The 23,564-nt window shown below is 34.0% G+C and overlaps 1 protein-coding gene across 1 annotated transcript in view; it reads left to right on the forward strand.

Annotated features, from left to right (window-relative positions):
• LOC129224842 (serine/arginine-rich splicing factor 11-like) overlaps window positions 1-23,240 on the forward strand; it is a 226,667-nt gene extending 203,427 nt beyond the window's left edge. Inside the window, exons 4-7 of the mRNA XM_054859388.1 lie at window positions 6,043-6,096; window positions 7,038-7,146; window positions 20,488-20,746; window positions 22,412-23,240. Coding sequence (XP_054715363.1) covers window positions 6,043-6,096; window positions 7,038-7,146; window positions 20,488-20,746; window positions 22,412-23,240 — 1,251 coding nt within the window. The remainder of the gene's footprint in view (window positions 1-6,042; window positions 6,097-7,037; window positions 7,147-20,487; window positions 20,747-22,411) is intronic.
• Window positions 23,241-23,564: the final 324 nt, after the last annotated feature.

The raw sequence follows: 23,564 nt of genomic DNA on the forward strand, positions 1-23,564 counted from the left end.
ATTACTTTTTTTTATGTGCAAAATATTTCTTTATCGTAGTTAGCCATAGTGTTAGGGAAGCCATGTTTGTTTCTTCTTAGAACGTGCAAGTCGAAAATTGGATATATTTATTCCTTATATGTTGTACATTGAATTGTACAATTCAATGTGAAGCGTATCTTAATCAAATTTCATGAGTGTTACCCATTTATTTTGTAATATTTTTTTAAGTGTAGAAATATGCAAGTAGGCATTAATGTATTTTATGTTAAGGAAACAAGAGACCTAATTAAATTTACAAAAACACCGACAGAATTTATTCCAGCGAAGAAATCTCCTATGAATCTCATGAGTGTTACTTGGAACAGGTAACATTCATGAAAAGGGAGTAGCGTTCATGATAAAAGAGACCCAAATAATGAGTAGATCCATACTGTCTGACCATCGATTACATGGAAAGGCTAATATCCGATTTATAGGCGGAAATAGACGTATCTATTACTTTATAGGGATGATAGTTGGTTTGTTTCAGATGTGCACTTTTGCCTTTTTATTATTTAGCCGTAGTTTCGTAAGAATGAAAAGTTGCTCACAGCAGCAATTTTTAAATCTAAAGTATATTCGATCCATATTCTCACGGCAAAAATGAATTGATTTATTTATTCACCACAAAGTTTTGAGCTTACCATTTTGCTTTTACGTTCCTGAACGAAATGAAAATATTTTATTTTCTTTTTGTTGTTTCCATGTTAACTATTTTTGTTTCCCCTTATTTTATTTTTGAGAATGCAATAAATGAATAAGGCACTATTGACATTATAAAACGCGTGCATCAAAAAATCCCATCGTTATTTTCCGTTCTCCTCTGCTAGATTCATTCATATGGAATCGTCTTTACTTGGCAGATTGCCGAATCACATACAATCCGTGGTCAAACAGTAGTTATGGATATGGTATTCCTTTTAACTTTTACCTTTATCGAAGAGATATATTTTTTCACTTATATACGTACATAAATTCACATTTATTAAAAATTGAAAGAGTGAATACTGACGCAAAGTTAATAGATGAAAAAATGAAATTTGGGTGCGTTGATCAGGAAAATGTTTAATTTTTAAGATATAATATTCAAATGACAACATATTTTAGATGAATTAAAGCCCAATCTCTACAATAAATTATTTCAGCAGTCCATCTCTTATGAGTGTTACCACCCTTTATGAATGTTACTATAGCTAACATTCAGCATTTTTATTAATTAACTTTTTCTTAAACTTTAAAAATTGGTTTCAATTTTGAAATTTTTAAGCTATTCAGGGTAATTTCAATGAAAACGTTTAATGTTTAATTTAATATGTTTTATCGTAAACTTTACCTTTTATTTAAGAAACAAAAATGCCACTCATGAGAAAAACATTTTTCCAAATACTTAAAATTTCTTAAATAAATAAGTATTTATACCATTTTTACTTATTACTGAGCATTTAAGAGAGTGTAATCAAGATTTGTTCACAATAATACGAGAAAAAAACATACACATACACACACACAGCTTCTTTGTTATTAATAATGAAATAGAAAGATATGTACCAGTTTCGCTTCCATCTCCTGAGAGGTAAGTTAACGTGGCCGTCCCGGCAAGAAGCCCGGCCGAAAGCAAAGCAGCTTTAAAGTAGTGCATTATCTGTAAATATATAAATTTATTTATATTTCTGTTAAAACTTTATCCAAGCAAAATGAATGTTATCTATTCAGCAAAAACATAGTCATTTACCACTCCCCCAAATGAACATTATTTTTCATTTTGTTATTTATATTTATGGCTACCTTTAAAGAAAGGTAAAAAGTAATTCTAAACGTAACTAATTAGCAAGAAGCATTTACTTGATGTTTTGAAAAAGGAAAACCTTAGCTTTTAGTTCGATCACGTAGAGTAAAAGTTCCTAGAAATTCAATATAGCCATATTACTTGAATATATGCGAAAGATTGTTTGTGCACGCATGGATGTATGGATGTTTGTTTCTCTTTCACGATAAAACTACTGCATGGATTTTAATGAAACTTTACGATGATATAACTAGCGTACACATCAAAATAACCCATAAGGTAGTTTTCATCCCGTTATGGGGGGCAAAACCCGCCATAGAGGGCAGGGACGTGAACAGAAATTTTGGGGCCAGTCACAAATGACTTTTCCGGACCCCCTCCCTCCACCATATTGTTTACACATATATTTCACTCCTAGTTTTTAAAATATTGGGCTCTCTTCAGCTCGGGCCCGGGCCAACAGGTGTCCCTTCTCCCCCCCCCCGCCCCTCCTTGTGCACGCCCCGATAGAAGGCGATAAAACACAATTTTTACATACTTTTTCTAGTATGGGAGTGAAAAAATATTTGCACACATTGAGTACATATTATATGCACATCGAAGATTTTGATTTTTCTGATGAAAATGGCATATGTTCGAAATTTTTAAGTAGAATAAAAACCGAATTACACTGCTCGACAGTGAAAATGCAACACCAAGATAGAGTGTTCAGAAATTTATGCAAATTTTAGAGTAGACGTACAGTGACTCTCAAAAGTGTTCGTGCACTTTGAAATTTTTTAGTAAAATCGAAATAACGCAAAACTGAATTCGAATATGAAGTCCAATATTTTTTCACATCATTTCTATGTCATTCTAAATAAAACCCTGTAGTTTGTTTTTCAAAATACTGACGGATCTTCTTTTTGAAATGGATGAAAAAACAGAGAGACAGAAATAATGCGCCACAGAAGTCTTCGTACCCTCAAATGTTTTCAAAAAAATTCATGATCCGGTTAGATCCTATGTTTTTAAGCATGCTCTTTCAGAAAAAAAAAATACTTTTAAAATTTTGGAAACGACCCCATTGTTAAGCAGTTTTTCAGTCATATTTGGACCCCCGAAAAATTATTGGGAATCTCAAAGGAGTCATGATGCAGACTGCGCCATTGGGTGCGCCAATTTTTACGGGTGTAATTTTCCAGGGTATTTTTCTCTTTACGGGGGGCTCCATGTTCTTGAGGGGGGGATTATGGTATTTAAGAGAAGGTGTGCCATTGTTCTTGGGGGATAGGCACCTCTTAAAAGTCAATTATTTTCAATATGATCAGAAACTGTTCCAATTAAAATTTAGAATTCGCAGAATCTTCCTGCAAATCAATCGTACACGTGACTGGAAAAAAGATTGAAGTATGAAAACAAAATGAATCAATTTTTGTCATTTTCAGAACTGTTCCATTTGTACGGAATGTCCTCATTCCTTTCAACTTAATATGCGCCGAATATGATGATGTTGTCGTCCAGATTGTAAGAACGTTAATAAACTTAATGGCATCTTGACACAACACGCCATCCAATACTTCCAACCCGTTTCTACCAACTACGTCTTTCAAATACGAAACTCGAGTTTAAAAAGTCGATTTCGCATTTCTTCCAGAGAATGTTTCTGATAGAAAAATATGTCGACTCAAAACGAGAGGTAATAATAGATAAATATTTTGTGGTCAGTTGAAGATCTTTCAATTTGATTTTATTTATTTATTTATTTTATTTTTTTTTTCGTGACAAATACTTCAAACTTCAGTCAGAGCTGGGAAATTTTCTGTGAGTGTGTGGTTTAAACGTTGTCTTCAAAAAAAACTCCGCGTTCAAAAACTCCGGCAGCTAAGTACTACTTTTGCTATACTGACTTAACTTCATTTACGAATTTCGAAACACTTTAAAAGACTACCTACGGATACTGGATACTTTCTGACCAGGCAAGTAAAAATCTTTTTCTTTTCCTTATATTCAATTTTTAATGTTGAAAAGTAGTTGCCATTCGTATTTTATCACTATTTCTGATTAGTAAAAAGAAATATTCACGAGAAAAATAAGACTGTAACAAAGTCATAATTATTTGAAGCTTCATACTTCACGAAAATTTTAACTGTTGAAAACTTTTATTTATGTTTCAGAACAGTTCTCTTACGGCGCAAATCAGAGATAAAACGGGTTCAGCCTAGGCCCGACAGCCCGAGCACGGGCCCGAAGCGGGCTCGGGCATTCGAACCGAAAATAAGTTTCTGGCTCGGACGGGCTCGGACTCAAGCAAAGATATTCAAGTATCAATCTCCAAACAAATTCAAAGCAAATGAACATTTTCCTACTATGAGAAATGAAAGGAATATTTAAATCAGTTCAATCAGTGAGAAAATTTAACCAAAAAAAAAATCAAAAAATAAATGAACACTTATTTATACTATGTTTTTTTGCGATTACTATTGCAATATATCATGCAGTAATGGATTTGAAGTGGAGCATTTTGAGAAAATTTAGAAACTTCTGTTAATGAAGAACAGTGACATAACATTTTTCATTAACACGGAGATCATATTAGACTATAGAAGGCTCGGTTTTTCATACAAGAAAGTTTCCTTCGGGCTCGGATTTTGGTCTGAGACATTATCACCCGGGCTCAGGTGGGCTAAGTTACAAATTTTCGGGCTCGAGCGGGCCCGGGCTCTCAAAAATGAGCCCGAATTCATCTCTAGTTCAAATATGGTTGGTTCTATTGGATTATTCGGCTCAAGAGCCTTACTAGACTATACTGCGCCATACAATTGTTAAAACGTAGGAAAAATACCAAAAATGTAAAATTGCTTAAGGAGTAAAGGCTATAAAACTTGAATCGATTATTTTACAAAGGGAGCAAATCCAATGGATTTCCGTAGGACTTATGCCTTTTCTGAAATAATCGATTCACTTCTAGAATTTTGAAAGTTTTAGAGAAATAAGTACAATTACGAAATTTTAAATTTTGAACGACAAACCAAAACAATAAACTAAAAAGTAACGCTGCACAAAATAAAGACTGTAGCAGTGCCCGCACGGCAATGCCCGAGCTACGAACCTAAAGGAAGTGCTATGAATGATTGAAAAATCCCATCTCTGATGTAAAATAGTTATCTTCTCCATTATATTCCAAAGCTATTGTGAAGCTAAAAAATAGAGCTTTCCATTGATATATAATATGACTTTCTTACGATAGATTTAGTTTCGGGGTTATTCACCGTGATGGAGTAATATTGCGAAGAATAGTTTACCCCTATAAACAGTCTTTTCAGAAAAATCCTGAAACACGTCAAATTTAGCTTGTATAGTTTTTTCAAATTTTCAATCATTATTTGCATTTTTGTAATTTTAATTTAAAATAAAAGAATATATTGTACCCTCTAATGTCCCAATTACTCAATATTTAGGAGTAAGTTTCACTCCGTTAAAAGTGTTTATTGCCGATAAAAAAAATATGTTTGCAATATTTTTAAGTGTTATATCAATGTTCAATGTTTCATTCAAATCAGTGATTCATACTTGGGTAGGGTTACTTGTAAGGGCGGGATTTATTTGCCTTAAATTTTCCGGTAGGTGCTAAGTGTTGAGATTTTTTTTTTTTTTTTTTTTTTGAACTGTTCAAAATTGAACGAAAAATTGTCCAAATCAAAAAGGGAAACATGGGAATGAGGTGTGCTCGCCGAGATCTTTCGAGAAAAAAAAAAGGTTGGTCCGAATCGCACTATTCACTCAAAAGTTATTAGGGGGGCCGGACAGACAGACTGACTGACACACTTTCCCCATGTCAATACCCTACTTCCCAATTTTTAATTTTTCGATACGTAGGTATTTAATTATTTTATTGATTTTTGACTTTTTTTTTGTTTTAGCGATATTTAAAAGATACATTAAGCCGTCTCTTCATGCTTTTTTCTTCTTTCTTTGACTTTTACTGGGAAAGTAGGCTAAAAAGCGAGTATTTGGCGGATTTAAAGTTCCGTTCTCGCTATCATAATTTAAACGAATGTATTATTTAGGTGAATGTTATGTTTCTTTAACATTACAAATTTGACCCGATAAATCGGAGATTCGGATAAACGGAGGCCGGATAAACGAGGTTCTGCTGAAACATACCAATTCGTTTTAAATATTTAGTGAATATGTTGTGTGAACAATTCATCCCGTTAAACAGTTTCTCCTTTTCTTTTTTCTTTTTTTTGCAGGTCAAATCAAAACAAGAACTGGAACTCAAAATCAAAAGTTTTCTTCCACCTTACGTAAGTAAACTATTTACTGACAAACGGTAATACTATTTAGAAAGCAAGAGTTTCAACAAAACTTCTAATTTACATTAGAGGAATGTGAGGCAAAGTGAAATTCTAAAATATTTACTCTGTTTTTAGCGCCTCCCATCTGGAAATTTTTTAACTATGTACAGGGTGGGGCGCGGGAACTTCTTTTTCTGAATTTGGCGAGCAGAAAGTGTGGAGCACCACAGAGTGGTGGGGAGAGGTTCAACGGAAAGATCTGAATGGGAAGTATCGTTGCATTATGCTTTCAGTTGCCATCATGCTTTTGGTCGAGACAGCATCGCGCTTTTACTGTGGAGGTATATTTTTCTAACAGCCGCTCGATCGGAATGGGGACTTACACTGGCCTGCACGCTCGGTTGATTTAGCTCCCTGTGACTGTTTCCTGTGGGCTTATCTGAAGTCGCGGTTTTATAACGATCGTCCACGAACCCTGGAGGACCTGAAGAACCGCATTCGAGCCGAAACTGCCAATATACCGGTCGACATTTTCCAGAATTGACCAAAAGTTTCGAGTTCGATTGATTTAGTGTATTGACAGTGAAGAGCAACACATACAAAATATTGCTTTCAAAGCAGTGTAAAACATATAATCTTATATATCCATTATGTGTGACAGGAAAAAGATTTAAAAAAAAGAATTTATAGATATGTGAAATTTTATTTTATTTTCAAAAAAGGAAGTTCCCGCGCTTTACCTTGTAGTAACACACGTAGTCTATTCCAATCAAGAAAAAGAAAATACATTTGTGACCTATTAATTGTCGATGCAAAATTATTTTTTTAACACAAAGCATACTCAAAGAAAAAACATGTTTTGTAAGATTAGTTTTTCATCAACATTACTTTAAAAATTAATAAATTTGAATACATGCCATAAACAGAACTTTTTTAATTTCCTTAAACAGGCAGAAGAACCGGAAGTTTACGTGAAAGAGGGTTCGTATACTCTCATCCGCAGTGCCTCTGTCGGAGCAGACCTTGCTCGTTCCTGTTTGAGTTCCCAACAAAACACGGGTAAGGATTTCCTTCATAAACATATTCATGTAATAAAAAAAATTAGAACATTTCCCAGAAAATAACGGGCAGCTAAAGTGCACAGAAATATATCTGGTGAAAAACAGGAAAGTTTCCCGTATTTGCCCCAGTAGTTTTCTGAAATTAAACTGGAATTTCATAATTTTTCCTAATTTCAGAAGAATACGAAAACCTTCTCAATAAAAGCCTGTCAAGTTTCTGGAATAAATCAAGGCTTACATGTGTTTATATATATAGTAATAGTTGCCTATCTTCCTAATTTACCAGGACATATATTTATAGTAAGAACTCATACCTTCTTAATTTACCAGGAGATATGTTTATAGTAAGAGCTCATACCTTCTTAATTTACCAGGACATATGTTTACAGTAAGAGCTTATATCTTCTTAATTTACCAGGACATATGTTTATAGTAAGAGCTCACTAGTCGACCCGTGCGGAACTCCGCACTGTGCTTCGAATCGTTTCATAAGGTATTTCGCTCTTTAAGAATTTCAAAGGAAGAACATTATGAAGAAGAACCAAAAAAAAAGTAAGCGCAGAAGAGAAGGCATGTAATTTAAAGACATCAGTAAACAAATCTCGTTAAATACAACGTTGTGATAATTTGATCATCGCTCACCTTTTGGTCGTACATATTTTCAATTCAAACATAAATATCATTAAAAGTGTGGCTGAGTAGTGACTCGTGAAAAAGCAATAATTGTGCATGTAAAAAAACAGGTTGTAGCAAATACAGTCCTGCCCATGTGAGCATCTGACGGGAAAAAAAGAAATATTAAAGAGATATTTATTGGCACGGATTCGAATTGGCACCATTCTGATTAACAGCCCGACACCCCAACAAACCTAGCAATTGCGCCTTCCTTTTCGAAAGTTATTCATTGAAGGAATGCGTAGTAAAAAACAGCAAAAAAGCTTTTTGCCAAAAAAAATAATAATAATAATAATAATAAGATCATGCTTCTATGTTTTGTCATTAACCAGCATGATACGATTTAAAATTAATCAAAAAGCGTGGAATATGATTAAAGAATGACGAAGATCTCACGTAGCGATTGAAACGAACATTCTAGAGAAGTAATAAATTAAATTAAAAATAAGTGTTTTTATCTTTGAATATTGAACTATTTCACATAGAAGGTTGCTTTAACAGTTACGGCTTAAATGCCCGCACATGTTTTCTCTTTTCATCGAACACTTAAAATTCAAAACCAAAACCAGTTGAACTGAGTCCGTTTTTTAAGTGTAATTTTTCGAATGTAGACAAAATGTATTTTTTTTTTCAGCAGAAAGCAGAGGAGTAGAAAATGATTTCTTGCTAATGAAGTTGATAATAATTTTAATGCTTTATATCGTATTCGCGCGAATAAAAAATTAAAGGTTTACTGGATGAAACTCGTAGTTTTAATTTGGCGTAGTATTTTTTCATTTGTACAAAAGGTCGAACACTGCTATTAGAAACATCTACATTTCAGCATACAATGAAAATGTTTTTCTGCACAAAAAGGATTTCCTTTAGGTAAATCTAATACTTTTTTATGCTTACATTATGCTGAGTGGTCTGGATGTAGTCAAAGCTTAAAAAAAAGGAAGAGCACTCTTCGATTAACAGTCAACTTATCCGAATGATAACTGTAGACTGCATAAAGGAGTCAAAACACCAAGTAGCATTCCCACTGCATTTATTTTATTACGTTTGTATGTTATGAGTACATGTAATGCGTAATACTAATATAAATTCGATATTCTTTCGGACAGCCCAAACTTGCCGAAGTTCAGATAGTTTATAGCCGAACGCTCTACCGAAAAAAACTTATCAATTTAACCGAACAACTAAGTCCAGTGCTTTTAAGCTTTATTAAAATATAAACACACACACAGGCTTTTTTTTTTTTTTTGCTGAGTAAAAAATGGAAAACTGCATTAGAACTTTGCTTTTAAAAAATGCATAAGAACTACAGGCAGCATCAAGGTTTTGAAACAGCAAGGGGCGTTTTCGAAAACTTGATTTTTCGACCGTAAGTCTATTTTTCTTCATTAGCCAGCCTGATAAGTTTTAAAATGAGAAGAGAATAATATATAAGATAAGATATTGAAGAAACATTTTTTTATTCTTGAAAATTTTTAAAATTTGTTACCCCAGGCTGCTTGAACCGTTATGACTTAGATGGCAGCACGTGTTCATCATTTAACAGCACGGTTAAAATACAAAATAAATTGAACTATGCTCTTTTTTAAGCATAGCTTTTCGAATGTAGTAAAAATGTGATAAGCTATTTGTTTTTTTGCAAAAAGAAGAAAAAATATATATTTTACCCTTCAAATTGAGGTAGTAATTTTTTTATTTGTACAAAGAGTCAAAAACTCATTAGAAGAATATATATTCCAATATACGATTTATTATTTTTTTCTGAACAAAAAACAATTCTGGTGAAGTCTGAAATCTTAAACCTGTTACTTATATTTTCGCTTACATTATGCTTTAATTTTCTTACCAGAGCCAAAGCTTAAAAAGAAAAAAGAAAAAAAACGTACAATTCCGAAGTAATTTAGCACAAAGGCCAGGGCCGTCGAGAGAGGGGGGCAAGCCTTTGCATTGCACAAGGGCCCGTGAGAGATTAAGGGGCCCGCGAAGCGGGCCTAAGATAAAGATAAATCCCCCCTTAAAAAAACTTTTCAATTTGAAGGAAGTCTTTCTCCTAGAATTAAGATTAATAGTTAAGATTAATAGTTAAGATTATTAGTTTTCAATCGAAGTGAATTCAGTGAATGTGATCAGGCTCGAAGTGAGAAATTCTACTTGTCCTTATCTTCATAGCCCACTATCAACGCCTTGAACCAAATATAAATGCGACTTTTTTTTGCGTGAATTCCAAGGCTAAAAAAAATTGCTTCTTTTTGAAAGCTAAACAGAATTTTAGTGAAATGGAAAAGAGGCAAAGAAATTAAAAAAAAAAAGGACTTAAAAATATAAACGCTTGCATTTTCAGCGTTCGAAACTCAAAACATAGGCAAGCGACGCAGTTCGATGAAAAGATTTAAAATATGAGTTGATTTAGCTTTAAGTACAGTGATAGAAATTGAAATTAGTTCTAGTGTTGTTTCTAGAGTAAAAACGGGGAGGGGGGGCACTTTGAAAGATGTTTCCTCATCAAAGTGCATAAAACGCCCTTACATATCTAAAAAGGGCACAGTTATCTCGCCATTAATTAGAATCAGTGATAGATTTACCTATGAGCTAAACAAGCTATAATAACTTAGGTCCCCCGCTTCTTTGGGGGCCCCCCAACTCTCGAAAAAATTGCATGATTCAATCCTGAAAAAAAGGAAAAATACTTCAAAAAATGAATTTCATTTTCACGTTCTTAAAAACCTAAAGAATTTTAGACATTTTAAACTTCTTTAAATGCGAGGAGGGGGGAAGGGATGCCAAAATGTGCCAAATTCAGTTCCTTGCTACATTCTGCATCAAAAATGTAAAAAAGTATGGTTATGACGTTCCTGCAACATATTGCTTGTTTGAGATACATTTTCGTGACTAGCATGTTCACATTTTACTATTTATTTAAACCCGAATTCCGTATTTTGAAAGTTATTTTGCTATTGCCTGCTTTCATATTACTTCTACTGCATACTGTCAATCTGTTTCGCATGAGAAAAATTACTACACTACCTCTATCACTTTTCGTTTTCTGCACTACTTGTTATTTAAAAATACAAGTAGTGCAGAATAACAGGGGTTTCTTACTAAGTTAGAATGTAAAACTATACGATCAAGTATTAAAATATCAGAGATTGGAAAGCACAAATGAACTACTTTGAATAATTTTAATTGTTCTAGAGGCTTTGAAAATATTTAAAAAAGTTTCTGATACTGCTTGAAAAGTGCTTCAATTTTATTTCCTATCAGTTGTATAAAGTATGATTTATCTGAATGGTTAGGCCGTTATTTCCACCATTTCTTTTGAAGCATATTTTAATCTTGATCGTTTTTCAGTTAATTAAGTGTTACGTTTATTGGTGAGTTGATAAGGGATGATAGAAAACTAATTATACCGAGAGTCGATGTGAGCAAGTGACAATACGTCATTGTTTCTCCCTCGTCACTCTTCCTCTCTGTCAATTAATATCAACGATTTGTCGAACCACGAGCAGTTTGTATTTTGTATTGTCTTAGTTTGCAAAAGAGTGCAAAGTTTAAGAAATTTTTTGTTTTCCTTTTTTCTTTCCTCATGTTTTTGTAGTTCCTATTATCCCGTGTAAGGCCTCAAAATGCAGAATTTTTTAGTGTGTTTTTCAAACATTTTCCCGGGGGAGAAACCCCCGGACCCCCTCCTTGATTCTACCCTCAACCCAAAGGAGATCCCTGCATCACTCTCCTGATATCCCTCCTCCTCCAAGAAGGTAAAAAAAGACAGACAGCAGAAATGTTAGTTATTTATTTATTCATTTCTGTTAAGTACACACATACGCGCGCGTAGGAAAAGACGCATCGTGAGGAAAAAATACAAAATGGTCTGTTTTGCTATCGACATAAAGTTGTCCAAGCTACAAAAAGGGTCTCCCATACCTGAAATCGCAAATCAATTTTAAATATTTATGTGAAAACGGAGCCTAGAAAGAGAAGGTTAAATATTAAGTAAAAAGTTAGGAGACCTGAAGAAAGTTGCATAGGGGCCAATAAATTCTGTCGACGGCCCTGACAAAGGCACTTCAAGTTTTCATACCAGCAAGGAGCGTTTCCTTCTCATTTATTCTACTCCTTCACAGTTGTTATTCACTTAATTAAATGTTCATGTAATGCGTGATATTTCTCTAATTTTTTGTTGCAGATAGTCCGGACGTGGGCCCGAACACGCATTCTCCTGGTTACGAAGAGAACGCTCTGCTGATCAAGCTATTCAGCTCTGTCGGTCATAGCGCAAATTAAAGTTATAAGTTTAACCGAAAACCTCATTCTGGTTCTTTAAAACAGGTTTTTCGGCTGAAAAAAAAACAATTTTTAGACCGTGGATCCATTTTTCGTCAGTAGCCAGCACCATAAGCTTTAAAATAAGGCATAAATCAGAGAAATAGATCAAGAATTGAGGAAAATCTGGCGTAGAAACCAAAAACAGGCTACAGAAATAATATATAAGGATACCTTCTTCATTTACCAGGAGATGTTTATAGTAAGAGCTTATACCTTCTTAATTTACCAGGACATATGCTTATAGTAAGAGCTCATATCTTCTTAATTTACCAGGACATATGTTTATAGTAATAGCTTCGTACCTTACTAATTTACCAGAACATAAGTTTATAGCAAGCTTGGTAACTTCCCAATTTACCAGGACATATAGCACCCCGGCAAGGAAAGTGATACAACTCAAAATTTGGGGAAATCATACTACAGTCGGACCCCGATTTAACGAACTCCTATTTAACAAATTTCGCGATTTAGCGAATTTTTCTTCCCCCCCCCCCCCCCCCCCGACAAAAAAAGGCAAAACCCCTATTTACCGAATAATAAACCTCAAATTAACAAATTGTTTTACAACCGATTTTTTTTTTTTTTTTTTTTTTTTTTTTGTTATTATGAGTTAGAAATATTGGATTGTTTTCCAAATAATATATCGATCTTGTCCGAAATTGAAAAAGACTTTTTTTTTTTGGAATCGGCCATTTTTACGAATGAATGGGCATTTAATGAATGCGATTCTGATGCAGAAAACGATAATTGAACTTCCATTAAAACTTATTTTTTTCTAATGCTTTACATGACCTGGAAATTAAAAACATCTCTCATGCAGCAGGCTGTAAATGACACAGTATTTTCTTCTCTTCATAAATTCGAAAAAGAACTATTTCAAGGCAGGTACTAAGGAAATTGTCAAACCTGTATTATTACTCAGTACTTTAAAATTTCAAATTAACTAGAGTGTAATAAGTCACAGAATGCTGAATAAAAAGAGTATACCTTCTAATTTTGAGTATGTTTCTGCAGTTGCTTATTAAGACTTTTAGATAAGGTAAGTGCAATTTTTATATAATTTTTTCGTACCCAGATATTACGAATAACCCCGATTTAACGCATAAAAGTGTCGGTCTCGTTGAATTCGTGAAATCGGGGTCCGACTGTAGTTATTCATTCATAATCTATATTTGATAATTTTCTTGCCACATAACTCGCAATAAGTTAGCTTACATAACTGGTGCGTGGTGGTGTAAAACCAATATTACCAATAGTAACGCATCATTAAATTTTCAATGTTTTGGAACTTTAAGCATGCATTAATAATTTAGACAATAAAAACTAACCAGTAAACATCACATTACAATGGTTTTGCGCGTATTGTCATATTTGAGACTAAACCGCTTAAAACTACTGTTGCCTAAAACCTTGATTTCTTTCAAAACTGTTTCTGAAGTGAAAACTTTTTTAGGCGCGTTGTGCATTTTTGAGGTGGGTAAAAGCTATTGATTTCGCGACACCGTCACCGACATTTGGAATATAGCGCATGTGCGGCTTCACTCTGCTCCTTTACGTGCGTTGTTTTCGTTGGGACTACGAGCCTCGGGAATGCAATAGGCAAGCGCGTCAGTTTTATGGAGTGAGCAATCTGACGATCATGAGTTCGATCCTCACCCGGAGCATTGCATTTCTTCTTCAGCAGTAACCATGTTTAAACTTATACTAGTTGCATCGCCCGGCTTTGCACGGTCTACCTCGAATATATAAAAGTTGTGACGCGTGTTCAGCAATCAGGCTTGAACAAGAAAAAAATCAGTACAATTTTGCGGCAGATTGCGGAAAAATAACCAAAAAGAAAACATTTTAAATCCTCCGATTACAGGAAAAGCCTCAACCCAGAATTTTACTTGTTCATATTCGAGAAAAAAATGGCAACAGGTCTTCCTTCAATGATTTTTTTTCACGTTACAAATTTTAACAAAAACATTGTTACGAAAAGTTGAGATGACGCACTAAATAATAATTTGAATGGAGGGAAGCCTACGAAAAATAGGGATTTTATGTCGAAATTTAAGTATCATCTTAATATATAAAAATCTTCTGTGCGGACGTTTGTCACCATAAGGCTTTTAAACGGCTGGACCGATTTTGATCAAATTTTTTATGTGTAATTAAGTTGTGGCAAGCATGGTTTCGAAGCGCGATGGGTCGAATCGGAAGCATTTTTGTTAATTAATTAATTAATTTCAACATTGGATGGTTATATCTCCCAAATGATTAATATTTATTTTAACATATTGTTGAGCGAGAATTGAAATAAATATTTAACCCGTTGCCAAAGGACAATAAGAAAGCCAGCTCTGATTTTTGAATTAAATTTCCTACTGTGACATGTCAATTGAGAATAAATAAAACGTAGATAGAGAGAGTGAAGCCTTCATTTCTTAAAAGCAGCGATTTTAGGTCCCATAATACACTATTTTAAACTTAAGTACTTTGAGAAATCGGGTTTCTTTCACTAACCAAATAATCAGAAAGTACCGTACCTAACAACATTTGTTTCTCGGCTCAAATCCATCTAAGTTTTGGCATCAATTGCAAGAATACTTTAAGGATTATAAAACTAATCAGTACATTATTAAAGGAAAAGACGGTGGAATTTAAAGACGAAACAAATTTTATTTTCATCCAGATAAATTAGAACAGGATAGTTCTGTACACAGGGCCGGACTAACACCCCGTCAGTCCGTGCCCCGTCACGGAGCGTAAAGTTTGAGGGGCGCAAAATTACCAAATCAAAGTAAGAAAATATCACAACTGAGATTCTGTAAAAGTAAAATTTGGGAGGGGGGGAGGAAAAAAATCAGTTAACAGAATCCTAAAAATAAAAACTATATAATTCATGCATGACTAAACAGTTTTCAAAGTTTCTCCACAAAGAGATGGGAAGAGGGGAGGTGGCAGCGTACAAAATATAGAAAAACCCTTTATAAAGTGATATAGTTGGAAAACATCCACAAAAAATCAATGTGTAAAATTGCTCATTTATATTCATAAAAAATTGTTTCTACAACACTTTTTTTAACGCAAAAAAGAGTAACGCAAAGGCGCCTTTTATTCACAGATGAAGAGGGCTCACCGTGAAGCCGTTTTCTTTCGTAATTTGAATTTGTTAGAGGGGGAAAAAATGACAGATCTTGAATTTTTCAAAGGTGGGCAAAAACTTGATACTGTCGTCCCATTTAAGATTTTTATTAAGTTTTCTTTCTCACTTTATTTATTTTTAAACGTAGAAAAGGGGAGAATTCATAAAACTAAGATAAGTTTAATACTGAGAAATTCTTCATGTGTAACAGTGCAACTTATCACTTTGAAGCAAAATGGATACAACTCAACATATCTCTGGCTGCGTCATACGAAGAAAGGACGGAGGTAGAGGGCCTCGGTGGAAAACCTTTGAAAAATATTCGAAGTTGAAGTTGTAAAAACACCCTTTTAGTTCAGGGCATTAAACGAAGAAGGAGATGTGTGTATGGAAGAAGGGGCTGTCTGGAAGAAATATTTAGAACTAGCAAAAATACCCGGCGTTGCCTGGGTCAGTAATAATTATTAGAAAAAATCGTTACTTGCTTTTGTTTTCTGTTTTAAGTGAAAGAATTTAAAACACATCTTTTTGACGTGATTAAAAATCGAGTTTCTTCCTTACCCATAAAACTAAAATAGCAATAAGTATAAAGAACAAAGTAGTATTGATTTAGAACCGAAAGCACTATATTTAAGCATATGCAAATTTAAAAAAACATGAAATTAATCTTCTCATGTTTAAAAAGATTAATCTGTTGATACTTTTTTTTTTTAACACGGAGTCTAAAACCTTCTCTGTATGGCTAATGAAGTACGAAGTGATTAAAAAAAAAGTAGCTGCGCTCGTAATCCCCTTATACTTGCTTTAGTTATTTCGGGAGATTTCAATCATTGTGGCTCTTGGTGCGATTTTACCGAATTTGCGAAAGTCGTTTCGGGGTACCTTCGATGATGCACCCCCATTCTTTCCTTACTTTGTAAAACGATATGATATTAATTTTCGTTACAGAGATATCGTCGCCAGATGCTGAGATATTTTTGGTCACCATAAAATGGCGCTAAACAGTTTCATCCGAAATGTTACCAAAATAAGTAATAAAATTTGGTGATTGTTTGAAATTGTGCAAAAAGGAAAATTAATGGAAGTTTTTGTGCTGTTTATGGATTTGCCTAATTTAGTTGCTGGATTATTTAACACAGTAAAAAAAGTCTTTTGAAAATTCTTTGATTGGCGATATTTTGTTTACATGGTGAAAGCTGAGAAACATTATGACGTAGTCTTCGGCTTCAAAAACAGCAACGTTGAAAAAACTGCCAAATGCATCAGCTACGGAAATCTTTCTGCAAAAATTTTGGCGATCTGCTGGTTGTTTGGATAATGAGTAAGTGTTCAATCAGCATAAACAATAATAAAAACCATTAATTACATTAAAGTTCCGTTTAAATGGAAAATCATCAGCCAAATCATGTATTATTTGCCAATCTTGTGCAAAAAACTTACTTCAAGATTTGACTTGAGAAAAGCCTTGAACAATCACGAAAAGCAAAGAAAGTCAACAATACAACAATTGTCGCTATCGACAGGGAGTTGAGATGATACACTAAATACTGTATTGAGTTGAGGAAAGCCTTCGAACATGGATCTAAAAAGCTCATAACTCGTTTTTTATTCTACTTAGAAATTTCGAACAGGTGCCATCTTCAGCAGAAAAATCAGAGCTTTCGATGGAGATATAATGTAAATATGTGCAAGTATTTTTTCATCCCAATATTAGAGAATTTATACAAAAATTGTGTTTTATTGCCCCCCTAAGGGGGTTTTGCCCCCCCATAACGGGACGAAAACTACCCTATGTGTTATTCTGATGCATAAGCTATATTATTGTAAAGTTTCATCAAAATCCGTTCAGTAGTTTTTGCGTGAAAGAGTAACAAACATCCATACATCCATCCATACATCCATACATCCATCCATACATCCATACATCCATCCATACAGACAAACTTTCGCATATATAATATTAGTAAGATTGAAGTAAAACATTGTAACTTTTGGTATATATAGGGAATACGGGAGGCTTGGTTTCTCTTCTGAACTTTTTTTCAAAATTGAAGCTAATTTTAACCTATCTATGATGACGTTAAGAGATCGGGGTTCCTCTGATCTGTTATGGAACTCTTACTGAAACTGTTCTAAATAAGCAATTTATTTATGTAATCTTTGGGAAAGAGAGGCGGTTCCTTCCTAAATGTGTTTTCAAAACTCAAATCAATTTTAGACTATCTTTGGGAAGGAAGAGTTCTGGGATCCTCGCTTGAAAAGTTTCCAAAATTCAAAAGCGCGGTTTCAGTTTAACTTTAGAGGCATTAAGTAGTAAGGAGCGATTACGAATCTCCCCACGAAATTTTTCAAAATTGAAATCTTAAAAACACGATTTTAGAATTCAGACTATCTTTAGTTAGTAACGCTAGGGAAAGATGGGTGGTTCGGGTACTCTCGTCCGGATTGTTTCAAAATCGATTTCCTAAAAACGCATTTTTTAGACGTTTCTATGATATCAATTTCCCATTGTTACTCAACGAGTAATTAAAACTTTCTTTTAATTTCTTGCCGAGGAAGAGAGTTACAGGGTTTACCTTTTGAAGACTCTTATTTTCAGACAGACTAGAAAAAAGGGGGAATAAAAGAACGAGAGGAGAGCGTTATTTACTGCCCAATAATGTGCGCATGTTGAAAGTTTTTAGTTCAAAGATTTCTTTTTAAAAGAAGGAAGATTTTCCCCTCACCATTATTTACTTTTTCTTATTAAAGTAACTTCGTTTTCCAAATACACGCTCTTTTCTTCTTTTGAGTAAGAGGCGCGGACCCCTAACCCGTCTTTTTGCACCACTGCCTGGTGACATCTAACGTATTATTATTTTTTTTATTTATTTATTTTTGGGAGATAAAAACTTGGAAATTATTTGTGAGTAAACTTAAACCAAATAATAATAACTACCCTTACTTATTTTTTTTCAAAAGAATTTGGGAGAGTCCTGGGCCTTTCTCTTATATACGCCCTTAGAGTCATTCAAGAACTTCTAGACATTTTTTTTCATAATTTCAATTTGAAAAAGGTCTTAAGGATGCTCCTCTAGCCCCATCATATTTACACAAACAATAACCGTCTAAAATTGGGTTTTTCGAGCTAAAATTTCCTGGGAGAGAATCCCCAAATTCTATCACTTTACCTAACTTTATCAAAGATGGTCTACAAAAATTTTGTTTTTCGGACTGAAATTTCGAACAGTCTAAAATTTTGTGTTCAAGACTCCAACTACGAAAAGTTCCAGGGAAAAGTCTCCGAGCCTCCTTTTCCTAACATCATCAACGACAGTCCAAAATCGCATTTTTGAAATTTCAATTTCAAAGAATTTCTCTGGGAAAATATCTGAATCCATTTTTTAGACAATCATAAATGATATGGCATACAATCGCATTTTAATGCTTCAATTTCGAAACATTCCTTGGGGAGTAACCTAACCTCATCGCACCCCAAAGTTCAGCTAAAATTGCATTTATGGAACAATTTAAAAAAAAAAAATCTGTGAAAGAATCTCCGAACCCCCCTATTTCTTTTAGAATAATTGCTCTTACTAGTGATATTGCTAGTTTTTTTCTCTTTTTTTTAAAAAAAATATATTAAGAATTTCGCTTGGTTTTTGGGCTTACATCAGACCTATATGTCTGATGAATATTAAATTGGTAACGCTTTAGCTGTTTTTGAATACTTAAAATACTGACTTTTAAAAAAAATTTAATTTTTTGTAAAATCCTCTAACTAAATTCTGTTAATCGTTTTTCAAAACGAAACATTTTCAGTCAAAAATTGTGATAAATATTTACATTTAATTATAGAGTTACCGCATGCCATTTTTTGCATGATTGTTAAAAAATGTAAAAATACTATCTCCTTTTATTTGGGGGGGGGGCTAGTTCAATAGGGGGCGCAGTTTTTCACCTTAGCACGGGGCGATTCAAAAGTTGAATCCAGCCCTGCTGTACACAAAAGATCAGTGCAGTGAAAGAATTTTATCTTTGGCGGAAAGAACAAACTAGGTAATATATGAAGATCATTCAAGGTGGCCAAGGAAAAATAGTAAGTGAGACAAATGCACAGCGAGAGAGCGGGATTTAAAAGTTTTCGTTCAAAAGGTCGGACCGCTAATCGGTCGGAGTTCCCTTCGCTTACTGTTCAGCTGGATTACAGTAACGTGGTAACTTGGCGACTTTGGCCATAAATAATAGGGTTGGGGATTTTTGTTTGCATTTTAAAGCTACTGTTAATGTAATTTATTGTATTTTTTGTTTATTTATCGAAATATTTTAAATTGCAAAGAATTGTTTTAGGTTTTTAAAGAGTATTTGGTCGTCGTTAGTTGAAGAATGTTTATTTTACATCGGAGGGGAGGGGGGAGTGGTTTTCGCTTATTCATGGAACTGTTTTTACCTTTATCTTTTTTTTTTTTTTTTTTAAATAATATCCTTTCGATTGTTTTATTCTTTTTCATACGAGGGACGTTGCAGCGGGATTTCCCGTTTGTTTTAGATGGGTATTTAGTTTTTTACACTAAATATCTGGGGACGCTTTTTATCCTTTGAGTATGGCTAAAGGATCAAACTATCAAGTACGGGAGAAAAAATAGTTAATAAAACAACTACTCAGTGGGCATTAGATAAATCAAGGTGTAATAAATATACGCATTCTGACACCAAGCAGCTTAAAACATTTCCTTTTTACTTATTTTTTTCAACAAAACGGTTCAAACACTTGATGGTTTATTGAAATTTTTTAACTTTTCAATTTCCAAAGTTTGAACAGAACAACGTCTGTCGAGTCCTCTAGTAATTAATATAGTTTTTAATTGATATCTCCGCTAATTACTACCGGAGGATTATGTTAAATAGCCAAATATAAAGACACGAAAATTACGAATCCATCGATACCTGGTTTGATGGTCAGTTTACTGGCGTTCGGGAGAAGTAAATCGGACATACATAGATACATACGCTCAGTTTTTAATTTTGTAAGATGATATTTTTGAAGTGAAAACTTATTTAGGCGTGTTGGATATTTTTTTTTTTTTTTTTTTTTTTTTTTTGAGATGAGAAAAACAAGGTTTCTGATATCGGTGAGATATATGTTTGCCGTTGCCCACAGGACTTCATTCTAACATTTATGAAATGTGCAATATGATGCACGGTTCAACTTTAACACCTGATTTCTTTTGTCTTTAGCTAATTCTTCGGAAGACACTCGGTGTTCTTGCGTAGACGCCGGAAGCACAACAAGCAGCATCGGAACAAATTCCTCTTCTGCTGCAGGCGTCAAGAAATCTCTCAGCTTGGACAGGAGGGGCGTCCGAACATCGATGGCGTCCATCAGGGCAGCAGCTCAAAGACAGCACACGCCGAAGAGGCATTCAAGGCCTAGAAATACGCGTCCTCCTACTCCCAGAGTGACAGAGAAACTCTTCATCAAGTCGAATAAAGTCAGGTGATGATCACCAGGGCTGTCTAAACCTCTAATAACGAGTAACAGCTTTAATTTTTAATCTATGGACGATCGTCTGAGAACTTCTAAATATCAACAATGAGTAACAACTTTAATCTCTAATCTTTGGACGATCGTCAGAGAACTTCTAAATACAGTCAACTCTCAATATCTCGAAGGCCAAGGGACCGGCTAAAACGTTTGAGTTATTACTAGTTCGAGTTATGGGAAGTTTCGAAAACAGTCTCAAGAGTTTGGAACCCGATGAAATCTTTGAGATAAAGGAATATTCGAGTTAGAAACTTCGAATTATCGATATTCAACTGTATCTTCCAACGAGTAACAATTTTATTCTTGAATCTTGGGATGATCGTCAGAGAACTTCTAAATATCTAACAATGAGTAACAACTTTAATCTCTAATCAGTGGGCGATCGTCAGAGAACTTCCAAAATCTTTGAATGGTCATTAGAGAACTTTTAAATATCTAACAACGCGTAACAACTTTAATCTCTAACTATTGGACGGTTGATTTATACGATTGTTTTGGCTTTACTGATTTATAAATTCTTCGGTGTTTAATAACACCTTTGAAAAAGTTATTTCCAGTGAACAATAAAAGAAATACGGTCAGGTGGGGGAAAATAGGGTAATGAGGTAAAGTGGGGCTATTTTGAAAAGCACATATCTTCCTTTTATAATTAGTTTTACTCTTTTTTGAAAACATTTTTTGAGACTAATATTAAGTATTTTTGTTGTAGTTTTAAAACTAGGCGACAAGCTAAATGATAAAAAAAATATTTGTGTATGTTCGTTCCATATGGAACGTAACTGTGCTGTTGATAAACTTATTTCTAAAATCGTTACAACAGGCGAAAGTTATACATTTTTAGTAAAGACTGAAAGTGGATTATTTTGAGAATAAATTCATATAGAAAGGTAGGAATGAATATGAAGATTTTATTTATTATTTGGCGGTTTCTCAGGCGTGGTAAACTGTAGCTACGATTACGCTTGGCTAAGTGTTGCATTACGCTGATTCTTTTTGTCGCTGAGTTAACGTTTGTCGAAGATTAATGCTGTATATTTTGTAATAAAATGACGAAATTAAATTTTTTTCTAATTTTTTGTAACTTTAGATAAAAAACTTTAGAAGGCCAATTTCTTTTACAGTTTCATTCTCTAACTATACTTTAGAATGAGAAGAATGATCAAAGAAAAAGTTTATATCTGTTGACATTATTTCTTTAATTAAACAGTATATTAAAAAACATTTTTTGTGCATTTGTATCTGTAAATGCAACCATGGTACATTTATTTTACTGCTTTTCTTACAAAACCAATATTTACATATTTTTGTTTTAATAAACCCCGATTCGGGATAGTAATATACGCCCAACGTAATTTACGCCCAACTTTACCTCACCAAGGGAGAAAGGCTGGCTATCAAAACAAGGTATTTAAAATGTATCACTGAGAGAAAACAAGCTTTTAAAATTGAATATCTATGCTTTCTGCTTCATGCTTAATGCATATAAAATGCGTCAAAAGTTTCATTTAAATAAATTTAATAGCTTAACTTTAGGCCGGTTTCTAAAAAAAGTTTCATTTTGAACCCATTTTCCCCCACCTAACCCTAAATAACTAAATGGTTTTTGTTTTCATGCAGCTCGTTGCCTATGAGCTCCACAAAAGCTTCAGAAGCAATAAGAGAAAGTCCTTCGGAACTAATAGAAGAAGAACGACTCTCGAAAGAAACGTTAATTGTTGAAACTCCAGCTGATTTAGTAGCCAACAGTCCACCACCAAGACCAGCAAGTCAGCCAGAAAGGGAGAACAAAGACATGAAACTTCCAGTGCCAACTACAACGACTCAAGGTAAGGACAATACTAACGTTTTGGAATCTCTACTTGAAAGAGTTGATGTGATTTCCAGCATGGATCATCGTGAATTTGAGGAATCCTCTAACAGCCAGACGATTAATCCAAAAGATGATGATGGACAAACACCCATATTGAACAGTAACAACAAAAACAGATACGAGGAAAAGACTTTTGATGAAAATACCGATAAGGTGCGAAAGGGTTCTAATGACTCTACAGATGACATAAACAATGAAAAAGAAGTAGGCATGATTAAGGATATGGAAAAGAAACTACGTGAGACATCGGAGCTATATTTCGAAAATTTTCACAGCAAAATAGGAGATGAAGATGTCATAGTGGATCCTATCAAACTTCTGGAAGGAGAAGGCGATTCCTTGAAAAATGAAGAGGAAAATGGGAGGGATCACTATGACGAGGGCTTCCACAGCGGTGAGCTGGTTGCGTCTGAGGAAGACAGCAACAGCATTGAAACTCTGGGCAGTTCTGGAGTCAAAGACAAAGAAGATGCCGAGAAAGCTATCCGAGCTCCAACTCCAATGCCTAGAAGCAACAGTTTCTACAAGCCCGTTAATATGGATCCCGAAAGTAAGAGTTTTAAACGATTGGTTTAGACAACAGCATGATGTTTGCTTCCTAGAAGAATGGAAATGCCTTTTTTTCCTCAAGTATAGATTAGATATCTTTTTGATGCATGAGTAAATTAGAATTTTCAAATCAGCATTTGTTGAAAGTAATGGAATGGTGCTTTTAAATAGTGTTCAGAAGCATGCTGGAAAATGTGAACTGATATTTTATGATATTTATTTTTATTATAAATTTTTTATTGTTTATGCAGAAAAAAACTGCTGTTTAGATGCATGAAGGTCAGAGCGATTTTGTGAATGATGATATTATGTTTTTAATATTCGAAGTACGAGTAAGATATAATCGTTAAG

Source organism: Uloborus diversus, chromosome 6 (genome assembly GCF_026930045.1).
Source record: "Uloborus diversus isolate 005 chromosome 6, Udiv.v.3.1, whole genome shotgun sequence".
NCBI classification, from domain to species: Eukaryota; Metazoa; Arthropoda; class Arachnida; order Araneae; family Uloboridae; genus Uloborus; species Uloborus diversus.